General features: G+C 39.8%; 1 protein-coding gene across 6 annotated transcripts in view; it reads right to left on the bottom strand.

The window, feature by feature from the left end:
* ATG4D (autophagy related 4D cysteine peptidase) overlaps positions 1–16,211 on the bottom strand; it is an 18,824-nt gene extending 2,613 nt beyond the window's left edge. The window contains exons 1-10 of one of the 6 annotated variants that reach the window (XM_075858980.1): positions 16,029–16,210; positions 14,463–14,695; positions 14,225–14,308; positions 12,907–13,080; positions 5,811–6,135; positions 4,686–4,750; positions 4,468–4,610; positions 3,645–3,723; positions 2,965–3,041; positions 491–610 (exon numbers count right to left, since the gene is read on the bottom strand). In XM_075858980.1, the coding sequence (XP_075715095.1) occupies positions 491–610; positions 2,965–3,041; positions 3,645–3,723; positions 4,468–4,610; positions 4,686–4,750; positions 5,811–6,135; positions 12,907–13,080; positions 14,225–14,308; positions 14,463–14,646 (1,251 nt within the window). In that variant the 5' untranslated portion in view covers positions 14,647–14,695; positions 16,029–16,210. Of the gene's footprint in view, positions 1–490; positions 611–2,964; positions 3,042–3,644; positions 3,724–4,467; positions 4,611–4,685; positions 4,751–5,810; positions 6,136–12,906; positions 13,081–14,224; positions 14,309–14,462; positions 14,696–16,028 lie in introns of all 6 variants that reach the window. The other 5 variants (XM_075858981.1, XM_075858982.1, XM_075858978.1 and 2 more) reach the window with 5 other exon arrangements.

Genomic DNA, 16,211 nt, shown 5'->3' with positions numbered 1-16,211 from the left:
GAAACGTAGCAGATCCCTAAAATTACCGCAGATCATCATATAGGCAACCTCGGAGGGATCGGTAATGGCAGCCATAGTGGTTGTCACCGTATATAAAAGGAGGCAGATGAATAGTATTTTTAACATCTCGAATAAAGGAGTTAAAAAAGTCGCAACTTAAGGCTTCCTACCGCTTTCCGTTGCCCGTGACACTTTAAAAAAAGTAGGTGGGGCTAAGTTGAAAGCCCGACACTTACTATTTACGCCAGTAACTAGTATGGCTTTTAGCGGATATATAAGCCAGCTACGAGCTCTGGCGCTCGGACAGCTCGCAATGCGACAGATTTATTGTCGTATGAAACGCCAGTCTCAGTAAATATGCCCCAATGTGTCTACTATAGATGCAAGCAGGGCAGGACTGTCAGCGACATATCTGTGCCAGGAGGGCACCGCAAAGCAGCATATGTATTATCGAGTTCAGGGCTGACAGTATACAAACCCGATCATGTACCTTTGTCAGATGATCACAAAGTGACCCAAAATCTGCTCGACCTCTGGCATAAAAAGCAATTGTGCAGCTTGGATCCATCTTAACAATAGACATCTTGCGGGGAGAATTGCAGTGAAAAGTCTGCGGAGAAGAACAGATGTCATCTTAAAGTGCCGGTCTACCTCTAATCACCGCTTTACAGTTTGTATATAGATATGATCTACGTAAAAGTGGAGTCACTGAGTACATACATTACATATTTTGTACTGATCCCAAGTTACAGCCTGTATTATACTCCAGAGCTGCACTCACTATTGTGCTGGTTGTCAATGGAAACATCCACAAGCTTGTTGTCAGACACGCCCCGCTCCTATAAAGGGAATGTGTCGCTAGAAATTTATTTTATTTTTTTTCAGTTAAACAATTATTATTTAAGTGATTACAAGTCAGGAAATATTATAAATTAGAAAATTGCAGCATAGTCACTGGTAAAGCAACCTCATTGATTTATGCTGCAAATTTGGGGTGGACACACTCTCCTCTAGTGTCCTCACACAATCCCCCCCTCCCGTCTTCTGGCTAGGGTTTGAATCTTCAAACCTCCTACACTGTGTGCCGCCATTTTCTGAGCGACTGCACATGGTAGGAGGATTAGATACAGTGCTCAGCAGACAGTACCACACGAACATAATACACACATCATCACACACACGCACATCATCATAATACAGCAATTACCTGCCTTCGCTGGTCTACGCTCCTATTCCTTGCGCCTGAACATATGGCCGGAAGCCGCGGCCGGAAGTAGTCATCTTACTGTCCGGCAGCGGCTTCCGGTCCACATGAAAATGGCGGCGGATTTCACTCTGCGAACGAGCTTTGTTTTGGTCTGTATGGGAGCGGTGCATGCGCCGTTCCCGCACAGACGGCGTACGCTTCTGAGAATGGAACAGCTCCCGTTCGCATTCTCTATGGGGTTGTATGTGCCGTATTCCATGTCGGTATGTGTCGTTAATCGACAGATGGAAAAAAAAGGCAGCCCCCATAGAGAAGTAAAACACAGTAAAAAGTAGACCGTGACCACACTAATAAATAAAAAAAATTGTTTATATTTTATTAAAAGCAATATAATAAAAAAATAATAATAATCATGACACCTTCCCTTTAATGCACTGGGGCTGTTGATGTAACTCAGGATCAGTACAAAATAAGTAATGTAATATATGTACACAGTGACTCCACCAGCAGAATAGTGAGTGCAGCTCTGGAGTATAATACAGGCTGTAACTCAGGATCAGTACAAAATAAGTAATGTAATATATGTACACAGTGACTCCACCAGCAGAATAGTGAGTACAGCTCTGAAGTATAATACAGGATGTAACTCAGGATCAGTGCAGGATAAGTAATGTAATGTATGTACACCGTGACTCCACCAGCAGAATAGTGAGTGCAGCTCTGGAGTATAATACAGGCTGTAACTCAGGATCAGTAGAGGATAAGTAATGTAATGTATGTACACAGTGACTCCACCAGCAGAATAGTGAGTGCAGCTCTGGAGTATAATACAGGCTGTAACTCAGGATCAGTACAGGATAAGTAATGTAATGTATGTACACAGTGACTCCACCAGCAGAATAGTGAGTGCAGCTCTGGAGTATAATACAGGCTGTAACTCAGGATCAGTACAGGATAAGTAATGTATGTACTCAGTGACTCCTCCAGCAGAATAATGAGTACAGCTCTGAAGTATAATACAGGATGTAACTCAGGATCAGTACAGGATAAATAATGTCACTGTGTACATACATTACTCCACCAGCAGTATAGTGAGTGCAGCTCTGGAATATAATACAGGATGTAACTCAGGATCAGTACAGGATAAGTAATGTAATATATGTACACAGTGACTCCACCAGCAGAATAATGAGTACAGCTCTGAAGTATAATACAGGATGTAACTCAGGATTAGTACAGGAGAAGTAATGTCACTGTGTACATACATTACTCTACCAGCAGAATAGTGAGTGCAGCTCTGGAATATAATACAGGATGTAACTCAGGATCAGTACAGGATAAGTAATGTAATGTATGTACACAGTGACTCCACCAGCAGACTAGTGAGCGCAGCTCTGGAGTATAATACAGGCTGTAACTCAGGATCAGTACAGGATAAGTAATATAATGTATGTACACAGTGACTCCTCCAGCAGAATAGTGAGTGCAGCTCTGGAATATAATACAGGATGTAACTCAGGATCAGTACAGGAGAAGTAATGTAATATATGTACACAGTGACTCCACCAGCAGAATAGTGAGTGCAGCTCTGGAATATAATACAGGATGTAACTCAGGATCAGTACAGGAGAAGTAATGTAATACATCTATAAGGTCACTGAACTCTGATTAATTGTATATGTAATATGTTGTTATATATACCCTTTACATGTGGCAGATACATATCACGCTGGAGTCAGACAAAAAGCCATACTCACATCCAGGGGAAAATCATCTGTGCTGGTGTCTATGTACGCCTGGCAGTAATGTGGATCCAGGTATAACAGATGGTGATCTAACAAAATAAGAATTGTACATTATGCCTAGGAATATGATTGTAAAGCTGTCCATCTAATGTGAACGGGGGAGGGGTAACGGGAGTTCATGCTTCAGAACAAGCTCCACTAACAGCGGCAACCTGTAAGTAGGATAGACATTTTTTATTTTATTATTTCTATTTTCATACATTAGTCACGTATGGAATATCTACAGGATGTGGCATAAGTGTCTGATATGTGGGGGTCCCCGAGTCCAGTTCCCATAGGTGACAATACTTTGCCCTGCAGTTTCTCTCCTCCTATATAAAGATTAAATTGGTTTTCCTGCTATAGTAAGGGATGGCATATCGCTAGGAAATGCCATCACTTTCTCATTGGTAGCGTCCAGCCTGTCGCACAGTGGGTCGCTGGGAGCGCCACTCTGCAGGAGAAATGTTGAAGCGACCTCGGTCCCTTTGTTCTGAGGATCGGCAGGGGTCCCAGAGTTCGGACCCCATCGACCATAATGTTATACCATGTACCGGAGAGATACCATAACATTACGGGGTGGGAATGCTAATGGGGGGACACGGGGTGATAAAGCATGTGTATGACCAGGGCAATAGTACAGAAGTACCAACCTTGGTAACCAATGAAATACAGTGAATGTTTCGGTTTTCCTCCAATAATGCCCAGACATGATGGCATCTGCAGGAACTCCTGGAAATGAAGATAAGATCGTTAGTATGATGGTTATTATCACTACTGCCCTATAATAAGACCCCACTTAAATTGTGGATCCCTAAATAATAACACATACTGATCTTGAATTGCATGTGTTATACTCCAGTCACATCCAGAGCTGCGTTCAGTATTCTGCTAGCATCTTGGTAGCTCTCAGGTTGTATAATCTTACATCTGCTGCTGGTTCAGAGTTCGTACGGACTATAACCCGATGCAGTGCATGGAGGAACGTATAATACGGACAATAAGTGCGGTACAAAAGACGGCGGGGTGGCTTCCATACACAGCATTGGCCGATCCTGCAGAAATCAGTTGATTTGGACAAAATGTATGTAATATGTATGGCCAGCTTTAGGAGTGTCTATCACCCAGTAGCAAAAAGCAGAATTGTGAACGCAGCTCTGGATGTGGCTGGAGTATGACGAAGTGTAACTCAATGTATGTAGTGTCGGGAAACTTTTTGGTGTGTGCCAAGCAGTAGCCTTAAGCAACAAAGCACGTGCCCCTTGGGTGACAATACTTGGTCTCTGAAAGGCCAGGGTGGGTGGCAGGGGAACTTTTTGGCTCCTTGCTCAAATTTCTCTATAAATTGTACGCAACGTTAGGCTCCTCTTTATTACCTAGTAGTAATGGATTGTAGGAAAAGTTTCCTATGTAGGGGGAAGGAGTTTTTATTAGCAAACCGTAAAAGTTTAAGGGGCTGCACACCGGTCCTATTACCTTAATACACTGCTTATATACCGGGTTGAAGTTCTCTCCACCAAGACGTACAGGTATGAGGATGATAATCGCTCTCCCGGCACGGCTCTTATCCACAACAGGATTAACTGTATCCAGCAGCTGCTCCACGTCCGCCCTGTACACTGAGCAGACAAAAAGGGGTTAATAACAGCACCGGTCACACCCGCTCATTGCCGTTTTCCCTGGGCACGTCGTACCTGTGCAGTCCTGAGACACATAAACAGACAGCTCAGGGACTTGAGGAGATGTTTCCAGCGCTTTCCTGTAGAACAAATACTAAAGTCAGGATTGATCTGTAGGCGGAACCGGCGGAGACCGATAATCTCAGTGATTGTGATCATTAATACTCTGGAGCTCCCCCTACTGGTCAATGGGGACTGAGCAGGAAACCCGAAACATTTTTGTAACAAAGAAATTACGTTTAGGGATGATGGAAAAATTCTCCAACACAATGTTTACAAGAAAGTGCCAATGCGGGCGCAGGACAACCAGCTGGTCACCCGAGTCCCTATCCGGGCAACCCAGGCAAAAGGAAGCTACGGCCAGTCTGGTATTTCCTCTGCAGTGGCCCCTGCAGGGGAAATGTAGTATTACATGGAAATTCAGATGAAAGGCCGTCCATATAATACAAGGACTACGCTTGTCTGCCAGAACGGGAGCCACACATACAGAGCGAGACTCCGTTCTCGTTCTTAGAGGGGTTTCGAAGCTGGGGACCTCCCTCTTCATAAGAGAACTCCTGTAAAATAAATAATGCCCTATCACAAGAATTGTGCTGTAAACTATAGCTTGTCTCTTCTGTGCTGGGAAAAGACCGACTGTGACTACTGGGGAACATGAGGGGGGTATCCCGCTGTGACTACTGGGGGAACATGAGGGGGGTATCCTGCTGTGAACACTGGGGAACATGAGGGGGGTATCCTGCTGTGACCACTGGGGAACATGAGGGGAGTATCCCGCTGTGACTACTGGGGGAACATGAGGGGAGCATCCTGCTGTGACTACTGGGGAACATGAGGGGGGTATCCTGCGGGAACATGAGGGGGGTATCCTGCTGTGACTACTGGGGAAGTGAAGGTGGGGGCAGTTGCGCCTACTAAGAAAGTAGGGGCCTTCCATTGATATGTAATTTCTTGGGATAAAACTGAATTTGTATAAGAAGCAGCAACTACTTGTTTACCCCTCACAATCTCAGCAGGGGCCGGCAGCAAGTACACAAGGAATTATACATGACCAGAGGGACACACTCTTCAGATACACATTAATACTTATTAGGTTAAAAAAAGTTCTCTACTGTTCTCTGGACAGAAGATCTTCCTCACCTCAAGATGTGAGCCACAATACTAGGGCCATACCAGTCTCCTGCCTTCTTGCCGAGGCCCCCACCTAATTTCACCATGTGATGTAGACCAAAGGAAGCATCTGGGTGGTCTGAGAGCCATCGTAGGATATCCCTATGGACCTGCTCTTGGTGAGGATTTTGTACATGAGGTATAGAAGGAAAGGATGAGGCATGAGTGTGCACACGGCTTGAATGAGAGGCAGGTGAGGATGAAGAAGAGAATGGATTAATGGTGGACGGGGAGGATGATCGAATGGGTTCCATCTCAACAAAAAGGGTGTTCAATGCTTCTGGCCAGGACCAATCTGAATGACACAGAGAATTACATCAGAACATAACATATCCAGCTCTAAAGAGACAGACAGACAGACAGATGAAAAGTACGGATAAGATTACTAGTTATATTCTTGTATATAGGGGCAGTATTATAGTAGTTGTATTCTTGTACTTAGGGGGCAGGATTATAGTAGTTATATTCTTGTATATAGGGGCAGTATTATAGTAGTTATATTCTTGTATATAGGAGCAGTATTATACTAGTTATATTCTTGTATATAGGGGCAGTATTATAGTAGTTATATTCTTGTATATAGGGGCAGTATTATAGTAGTTATATTCTTGTATATAGGGGGCAGTATTATAGTAGTTATATTCTTGTATATAGGGGCAGTATTATAGTAGTTATATTCTTGTATATAGGGGCAGTATTATAGTAGTTATATTCTTGTATACAGGGGGCAGTATTATAGTAGCTATATTCTTGTATATAGGGGCAGTATTATAGTAGTTATATTCTTGTATATAGGGGGCAGTATTATAGTAGTTATATTCTTGTATATAGGAGGCAGTATTATAGTAGTTATATTCTTGTATATAGGAGCAGTATTATAGTAGTTATATTCTTGTATATAGGGGGCAGTATTATAGTAGTTATATTCTTGTATATAGGGGGCAGTATTATAGTAGTTATATTCTTGTATATAGGGGGCAGTATTATAGTAGTTATATTCTTGTATATAGGAGGCAGTATTATAGTAGTTATATTCTTGTATATAGGGGGCAGTATTATAGTAGTTATATTCTTGTATATAGGGGGCAGAGGGGCCGCTGTGGATTTAGTGTTTTTGGACTTTGCAAAGGCATTTGACACTGTCCCCCATAGACGCCTAATGGGTAAATTAAGGACTATAGGTTTAGAAAATATAGTTTGTAATTGGATTGAGAATTGGCTCAAGGACCGTATCCAGAGAGTTGTGGTCAATGATTCCTTCTCTGAATGGTTCCCAGTTATAAGTGGTGTACCCCAGGGTTCAGTGCTGGGACCACTATTATTCAACTTATTTATTAATGATATAGAGGATGGGATTAATAGAACTATTTCTATTTTTGCAGATGACACCAAGCTATGTAATATAGTTCAGACTATGGAAGATGTTCATGAATTACAGGCAGATTTAAACAAACTAAGTGTTTGGGCGTCCACTTGGCAGATGAAGTTTAATGTAGATAAATGTAAAGTTATGCATCTGGGTACCAACAACCTGCATGCGTCATATGTCCTAGGGGGCGCTACACTGGCGGATTCACTTGTTGAGAAGGATCTGGGTGTACTTGTAAATCATAAACTCAATAACAGCATGCAGTGTCAATCAGCTGCTTCAAAGGCCAGCAGGATATTGTCGTGTATTAAAAGAGGCATGGACTCGCGGGACAGGGATGTAATAATGCCACTTTACAAAGCATTAGTGAGGCCTCATCTAGAATATGCAGTTCAGTTCTGGGCTCCAGTTCATAGAAAGGATGCCCTGGAGTTGGAAAAAATACAAAGAAGAGCAACGAAGCTAATAAGGGGCATGGAGAATTTAAGTTATGAGGAAAGATTGAAAGAATTAAACCTATTTAGCCTTGAAAAAAGACGACTAAGGGGGGACATGATTAACTTATATAAATATATTAATGGCACATACAAAAAATATGGTGAAATCCTGTTCCTTGTAAAACCCCCTCAAAAAACAAGGGGGCACTCCCTCCGTCTGGAGAAAAAAAGGCTCAACCTGCAGAGGCGACAAGGCTTCTTTACAGTAAGAACTGTGAATCTATGGAATAGCCTACCGCAGGAGCCGTCACAGCAGGGACAGTAGATGGCTTTAAAAAAGGGTTAGATAATTTCCTAGAACAAAAAAATATTAGCTCCTATGTGTAGAAATTCTTCCTTCCCTTTTCCCTTCCCTTGGTTGAACTTGATGGACATGTGTCTTTTTTCAGCCGTACTAACTATGTAAGTATTATAGTAGTTATATTCTTGTATATAGGGGCAGTATTACAGTAGTTATATTCTTGTATATAGGAGCAGTATTATAGTAGTTATATTCTTGTACATAGGGGGCAGCATTATAGTAGTTATATTCTTGTATATAGGGGTCAGTATTATAGTAGTTATATTCTTGTACATAGGGGGCAGCATTATAGTAGTTATATTCTTGTATATAGGGGCAGTATTATAGTAGTTATATTCTTGTACATAGGGGCAGTATTATAGTAGTTATATTCTTGTACATAGGGGGCAGTATTATAGTAGTTATATTCTTGTATATAGGGGCAGTATTATAGTAGTTATATTCTTGTATATAGGGGGTAGTATTATAGTAGTTATATTCTTGTATATAGGGGGCAGTATTATAGTAGATATATTCTTGTACATAGGGGTCAGTATTATAGTAGTTATATTCTTGTATATAGGGGCAGTATTATAGTAGTTATATTCCTGTATATAGGGGGCAGTATTATAGTAGTTATATTCTTGTACATAGGGGGCAGTATTATAGTAGTTATATTCTTGTATATAGGAGCAGTATTATAGTAGTTATATTCTTGTATATAGGGGGCAGTATTATAGTAGTTATATTCTTGTATATATGGGGCAGTATTATAGTAGTTATATTCTTGTATATAGGAGGCAGTATTATAGTAGTTATATTCTTGTACATAGGGGGCAGTATTATAGTAGTTATATTCTTGTACATAGGGGGCAGTATTATAGTAGTTATATTCTTGTATATATGGGGCAGTATTATAGTAGTTATATTCTTGTATATAGGAGGCAGTATTATAGTAGTTATATTCTTGTACATAGGGGGCAGTATTATAGTAGTTATATTCTTGTACATAGGGGGCAGTATTATAGTAGTTATATTCTTGTATATAGGGGGCAGTATTATAGTAGTTCTATTCTTGTATATAGGGAGCAGTATTATAGTAGTTATATTCTTGTATATAGGGTGCAGTATTATAGTAGTTATATTCTTGTATGTAGTGGCAGTATTATAGTAGTTATATTCTTGTATATAGGAGCAGTATTATAGTAGTTATATTCTTGTACATAGGGGGCAGTATTATAGTAGTTATATTCTTGTATATAGGGGGCAGTATTATAGTAGTTATATTCTTGTATATAGGGAGCAGTATTATAGTAGTTATATTCTTGTACATAGGAGGCAGTATTATAGTATTTATGTTCTTGTATATAGGGGCAGTATTATAGTAGTTATATTCTTGTATATAGGGACAGTATTATAGTAGTTATATTCTTGTACATAGGGGGCAGTATTATAGTAGTTATATTCTTGTACATAGGGGGCAGTATTATAGTAGTTATATTCTTGTACATAAGGGGCAGTAATATAGTAGTTATATTCTTGTATATAGGGGCAGTAATATAGTAGTTATATTCTTGTACATAGGAGGCAGTATTATAGTAGTTATATTCTTGTATATAGGGACAGTATTATAGTAGTTATATTCTTGTACATAGGGGGCAGTATTATAGTAGTTATATTCTTGTACATAGGGGGCAGTATTATAGTAGTTATATTCTTGTACATAGGGGGCAGTATTATAGTAGTTATATTCTTGTACATAAGGGGCAGTAATATAGTAGTTATATTCTTGTATATAGGAGGCAGTATTATAGTAGTTATATTCTTGTATATAGGGGCAGTATTATAGTAGTTATATTCTTGTATATAGGAGGTAGTATTATAGTAGTTATATTCTTGTATATAGGAGGCAGTATTATAGTAGTTATATTCTTGTATGTAGGAGCAGTATTATAGTAGTAATATTCTTGTATATAGGCGCAGTATTATAGTAGTTATATTCTAGTATATAGGGGCAGTATTATAGTAGTTATATTCTTGTATATAGGAGCAGTATTATAGTAGTTATATTCTTGTACATAGGGGGCAGTATTATAGTAGTTATATTCTTGTATATAGGGGGCAGTATTATGGTAGTTATATTCTTGTATATAGGGGCTAGTATTATAGTAGTTATATTCTTGTATATAGGGGGCAGTATTATAGTAGTTATATTCTTGTATATAGGGGCTAGTATTATAGTAGTTATATTCTTGTATATAGGGGGCAGTATTATAGTAGTTATATTCTTGTACATAGGGGGCAGTATTATAGTAGTTATATTCTTGTACATAGGGGGCAGTATTATAGTAGTTATATTCTTGTACATAAGGGGCAGTAATATAGTAGTTATATTCTTGTATATAGGGGCAGTAATATAGTAGTTATATTCTTGTACATAGGAGGCAGTATTATAGTAGTTATATTCTTGTATATAGGGACAGTATTATAGTAGTTATATTCTTGTACATAGGGGGCAGTATTATAGTAGTTATATTCTTGTACATAGGGGGCAGTATTATAGTAGTTATATTCTTGTACATAGGGGGCAGTATTATAGTAGTTATATTCTTGTACATAAGGGGCAGTAATATAGTAGTTATATTCTTGTATATAGGAGGCAGTATTATAGTAGTTATATTCTTGTATATAGGGGCAGTATTATAGTAGTTATAATCTTGTATATAGGAGGTAGTATTATAGTAGTTATATTCTTGTATATAGGAGGCAGTATTATAGTAGTTATATTCTTGTATGTAGGAGCAGTATTATAGTAGTAATATTCTTGTATATAGGCGCAGTATTATAGTAGTTATATTCTAGTATATAGGAGCAGTATTATAGTAGTTATATTCTTGTATATAGGAGGTAGTATTATAGTAGTTATATTCTTGTATATAGGAGGCAGTATTATAGTAGTTATATTCTTGTATATAGGGGGCAGTATTATAGTAGTTATATTCTTGTATATAGGAGCAGTATTATAGTAGTTATATTCTTGTACATAGGGGGCAGTATTATAGTAGTTATATTCTTGTATATAGGGGCAGTATTATAGTAGTTATATTCTTGTATATAGGAGGTAGTATTATAGTAGTTATATTCTTGTATATAGGGGCAGTATTATAGTAGTTATATTCTTGTATATAGGGGCAGTATTATAGTAGTTATATTCTTGTATATAGGAGCAGTATTATAGTAGTTATATTCTTGTACATAGGGGGCAGTATTATAGTAGTTATATTCTTGTATATAGGGGGCAGTATTATGGTAGTTATATTCTTGTATATAGGGGCTAGTATTATAGTAGTTATATTCTTATTTATAGGGGGCAGTGTTATAGTAGTTATATTCTTGTATATAGGGGGCAGTGTTATAGTAGTTATATTCTTATTTATAGGGGGCAGTGTTATAGTAGTTATATTCTTGTATATAGGGACAGTATTATAGTAGTTATATTCTTGTATATAGGAGCAGTATTATAGTAGTTATATTCTTGTATATAGGGACAGTATTATAGTAGTTAAATTCTTGTATATAGGGGCAGTATTATAGTAGTTATATTCTTGTATATAGGAGCAGTATTATAGTAGTTATATTCTTGTATATAGGAGCAGTATTATAGTAGTTATATTCTTGTATATAGGAGGCAGTATTATAGTAGTTATATTCTTGTACATGGGGCAGTATTATATTAGTTATATTCTTGTATATAGGAGCAGTATTATAGTAGTTATATTCTTGTATATAGGGGCAGTATTATAGTAGTTATATTCTTGTATATAGGAGGCAGTATTATAGTAGTTATATTCTTGTATATAGGAGGCAGTATTATAGTAGTTATATTATTGTATATAGGGGGCAGTATTATAGTAGTTATATTCTTGTATATAGGGGCAGTATTATAGTAGTTATATTCTTGTATATAGGGGCAGTATTATAGTAGTTATATTCTTGTACATAGGGGCAGTATTATAGTAGTTATATTCTTGTATATAGGGGGGCAGTATTATAGTAGTTATATTCTTGTATATAGGGGCAGTATTATAGTAGTTATATTCTTATTTATAGGGGGCAGTATTATAGTAGTTATATTCTTGTATATAGCAGTAGTATTATAGTAGTTATATTCTTGTATATCGGGGCAGTGTTATAGTAGTTATATTCTTGTATATAGAGGGCAGTATTATAGTAGTTATATTCTTGTATATAGGGAGCAGTATTATAGTAGTTATATGCTTGTATATAGGGAGCAGTATTATAGTAGTTATATTCTTGTACACAGGGGGCAGTATTATAGTAGTTATATTCTTGTACATAGGTGGCAGTATTATAGTAGTTATATTCTTGTACATAGGGAGCAGTATTATAGTAGTTATATTCTTGTACATTGGAGCAGTATTATAGTAGTTATATTCTTGTATATAGGAGCAGTATTATAGTAGTTATATTCTTGTATATAGGGGGCAGTATTATAGTAGTTATATTCTTGTATATAGGGGCAGTATTATAGTAGTTATATTCTTATTTATAGGGGACAGTATTATAGTAGTTATATTCTTATTTATAGGGGGCAGTGTTATAGTAGTTATATTCTTATTTATAGGGGGCAGTGTTATAGTAGTACATTCTCTCTTCTCCCACCTGATGTATCCAAGGGCATTATTAGATACAGTTGAGCCTCATAGTAAATCCCTTTTTGCCATCCTCAAGCGCTTAATGACAACATAGTGTCTTGTGACTGCCCCTCATGCTGCGGGCCCCTTAGATTAGCACCATGGGTGGCACATTGTGTATGTGCATTGCTTCTTGTATCGCAGTACACATGACAACTGGTTATAAATATACTGCTGTAGAGTATTTTGAAGAGGCAATGCAGACCTCTGCGGAGAAGATGCACCAGAAGAGCCTGAGCCAGCAGCATCTGAGCGCTCCTGATCATACAGCCCCATCCACAGTCTGTAGTGAGCTGGGTCCCTTCCAGCGCAGGGAAATCCCGCCTGTAGGTCAGCCATACCCTGGAGACGAAATCCCGCTGAAATCGTTCTATGTCATCTGTGAACATAGCAGAACGCAACAGTGAATGACAGGACTGGGGGGGACGGGGGGGACTATATACCGTATTTCTCAGACTATAAGAGCAGGAAAAAGCTGGATTCACATATGATGGAAATACTGCAGATTTTCTGCAGCAAAACGCGCAAGTGTGGACTTTGCTGTGGATTCCACCCCTTCTACAGTGAAAAGGCTGAAATCCAGAACAGATTGAGAATGCCGCGGATTTGAAAATCTGCAGCTTGCTCTGATTTCCGTCTGGAAATTGTCCATCAGGATGTGGATGAGATTTGTTTAACTGTCATCCACATGGCTGGGAGCGTAATCCGCTGCAAATTTTCCCTCCGCAAAATCGGCAGCATTTCTGTCTTGTGTGAATCCAGCCTGAAGACCCTCTGCACACGGGTCGGATTTTCTGTAGAAAACAAAGCAGCAAATCCGACCCAGGTACCGCAGGGAATTCCGTCCGAAACAAGATTTGGTGCAGGCTTTCGGCCGGATTTGTCGCTGCAGACCCCAGATAAGGGGAGAAAGAAAAGGGCTCGTTCACATTAGAGTCACCCTTCCGTTGATGGGTTCCGCTAGACTTTTCCGTTGGAGGAACGCATCAACCAAACGGTGACGCTGATGTGAACACACCCTTACCTCCCCCAGGTCTCCCTTAGTGACACCTAACTCCTCCCCCATCTGGAGTCGGTAGTCCTGACCTCGTTACTTCCATGTAACTGTTGCAGCCTGTGATTGGCTGATTCGTTCACACGGGATGAAACGTTATGCCAGGAGGCCTGCAGTACGGACACTAGATGGGGGTGGAGTAAGGCATCGCTATGGAAACGCCAAGAGCGGTGAGTATGAACTTTTTTTTTTTATTTATTTTTATTTTAAAGTGGAAAGTCCTACTTTTCTATAGCATAATTTGCAAAACTTGTTGCGGAACTTCACTTCCCTTTGAACACAATGGGGAAAGTCCGCAGCAAATGCGCAAACCATTCAAAAATACGCACCTCAGGTTAATTTCTGCACAGAAATTTTCTGCACCGTGTGAATGAGGTTTTTAAAACCTCATGCAGTTTGCTACTTTTGTAATACACTGCGGATTTTCCATCCACAAATACGAATTCTTATTTGGCTACAATGCTCCCACCTTCATATCGGAAGTAGTAGTGTTTGCCCAGCAAATATAAGGGTGAAGACCTGTTGAAATGAGTCTTCATCTTCACTGTCCAACCTATCGAACAAAATCAAAGGTCATATAAAAATCATCAGGAAATACAATGAATCCCTATAGAACGAGGCAGATTGCTGCATGTTGTAGGCACCCAGCTTTCCCAGAAACGGATAACCTTCCAGATCAGGTGCCCCCTGTTCCCCATCGGTCTTACCGTATTTGACACTGTTCCATGCGGTCAGTAGTTTGCTCTTTATCTTATCCACCTCGTCTGACGCTCCGTCTCGTCCGGGTCCTTGGTACCCCATCTCAGGCGGATCATGGCAGCCGCTCAGGTTCCTGCGTCGTCGACCCTCTGGGCTGCCATATTGAGTGGCCGCTGGCGACACAGAATTCATTTATCCAGCCTGTTTTATGAAAGAGGGGAAGAGCATGACTGGGGCCAGTCTGGGGAGAGAAGGAATAGGTTTTATTTTGGCTGGATCATTGATGAGAACAAACGGGGGTCACAGGGTCAGCGGCCCCCCAAATCACAAGTTTTGCTTCCCGGTAACCATTTCCGCTCATTTTCAATCACATGACCACAGAGGCAGTATCTGATGACATCACGTTGTATACGCCCACACTAAACCATGATGTCACACGATACAGGTCACATGATAAAGGTCACATGGGTATTTTTAGAGACACACGTCTTCCGGGTTTTAGGTTAATAAAGCCGAATCCTTGAAAAATTAAAAGTTCTGCAACTTTCTAATATACCTTGTGTTTTGGTTCCTCACCCTTTTCAACATCTCAGCTTGCGGTCCATGAATGGAATTGCGTCCAGTGGCTGAAAACCTATACAGACCCTATACTTCTCACAGCTGAGGGTTTGTGGCAGTTATCTCCAGTCTAGATATCGATAGCACAGTTAAACAGTCAAGGCTGACAGCAAGCAGAGATATTGAAAATGGTAAGAAACTGAAACATAAGGTATATTAGAAAGTTGCAGAACTTGTGCACCCAAGTCTCACATCCACCATAGGTTTGGTACACTTGGACTTTGCCATTTTTCAAATTACTGATGACATCGTCAGTCATTGTAGATGCTCTTGTGGAGATTTAGGGGTGTCATTCACATTTGTCACCAAAATCTTGAGGGTCTAAAGACATTAAATTTCTCTTAACAAATGAGGGGGCGCCTACATAGAGCCCCTCCTAATATCAGCTACACAAACCCTATGCAGTCAGCAACCTGCAGCATTCCAGCTATTGTAAAACTACAATTCCCAGCATGCCCTGGCGGCCTTTGGCTGGAATAACAAAGTCTTCAGCGGTCAGGGCATGCTGGGAGTTGTAGTTTCACAACAGAGTGTTGCAGGTTGCTGACCCACTAGGACATATGGTGCTGTCTGAGTCTTGCCTCCCAACCCTCCCTCAATCTGCAAGGTCCTGCAGTATTTACATTGTGCTAAATCTCCCAAAAAAAGGCATAATTGGAACGGAGGTATAAAAACGTGACATCCCCTTTAAGGACTGCACCACCGTATCATGAATAGGGTACGGTTTTGCTAGCACAGTCAAGGGAACTGCCTAACGAAAAGAGGATGACCTGGGTGGACAACCCCTCTAAGGAAATATCCAGATGACAACCTGTACTTTTCCCTAGAAACTATGGCATCTCTGCAAAATCCAGCAGCCCCACACCCCTCTGCCCCTAGAATGAAGCAGTCCACGACTAGATGGACTATTATGAAATAAGTATGTATAATACAGATCATGTGACCTTTGAACCCACACAGTCGATCTCACCTCATCCCGGAGGAAACCCACCGGAAATCACATGCCCATATCAGTCGGTATCACTTCCGCTGCTGGCTAGAAACACCCTAGAGACACTTCCCGGTTACCAATGACGTCACACAATTCTAATCACAGAGGTTTGGCTCTGCGTCCTACGGAAGCCGTGTTGTCGTTGTTC

This window comes from Rhinoderma darwinii, chromosome 3 (assembly GCF_050947455.1).
Source record: "Rhinoderma darwinii isolate aRhiDar2 chromosome 3, aRhiDar2.hap1, whole genome shotgun sequence".
Classification (NCBI taxonomy): domain Eukaryota; kingdom Metazoa; phylum Chordata; class Amphibia; order Anura; family Rhinodermatidae; genus Rhinoderma; species Rhinoderma darwinii.
The sequence above is the reverse complement of the archived record's forward strand: the minus strand, read 5'-3'. Positions and strand labels throughout refer to the sequence as shown.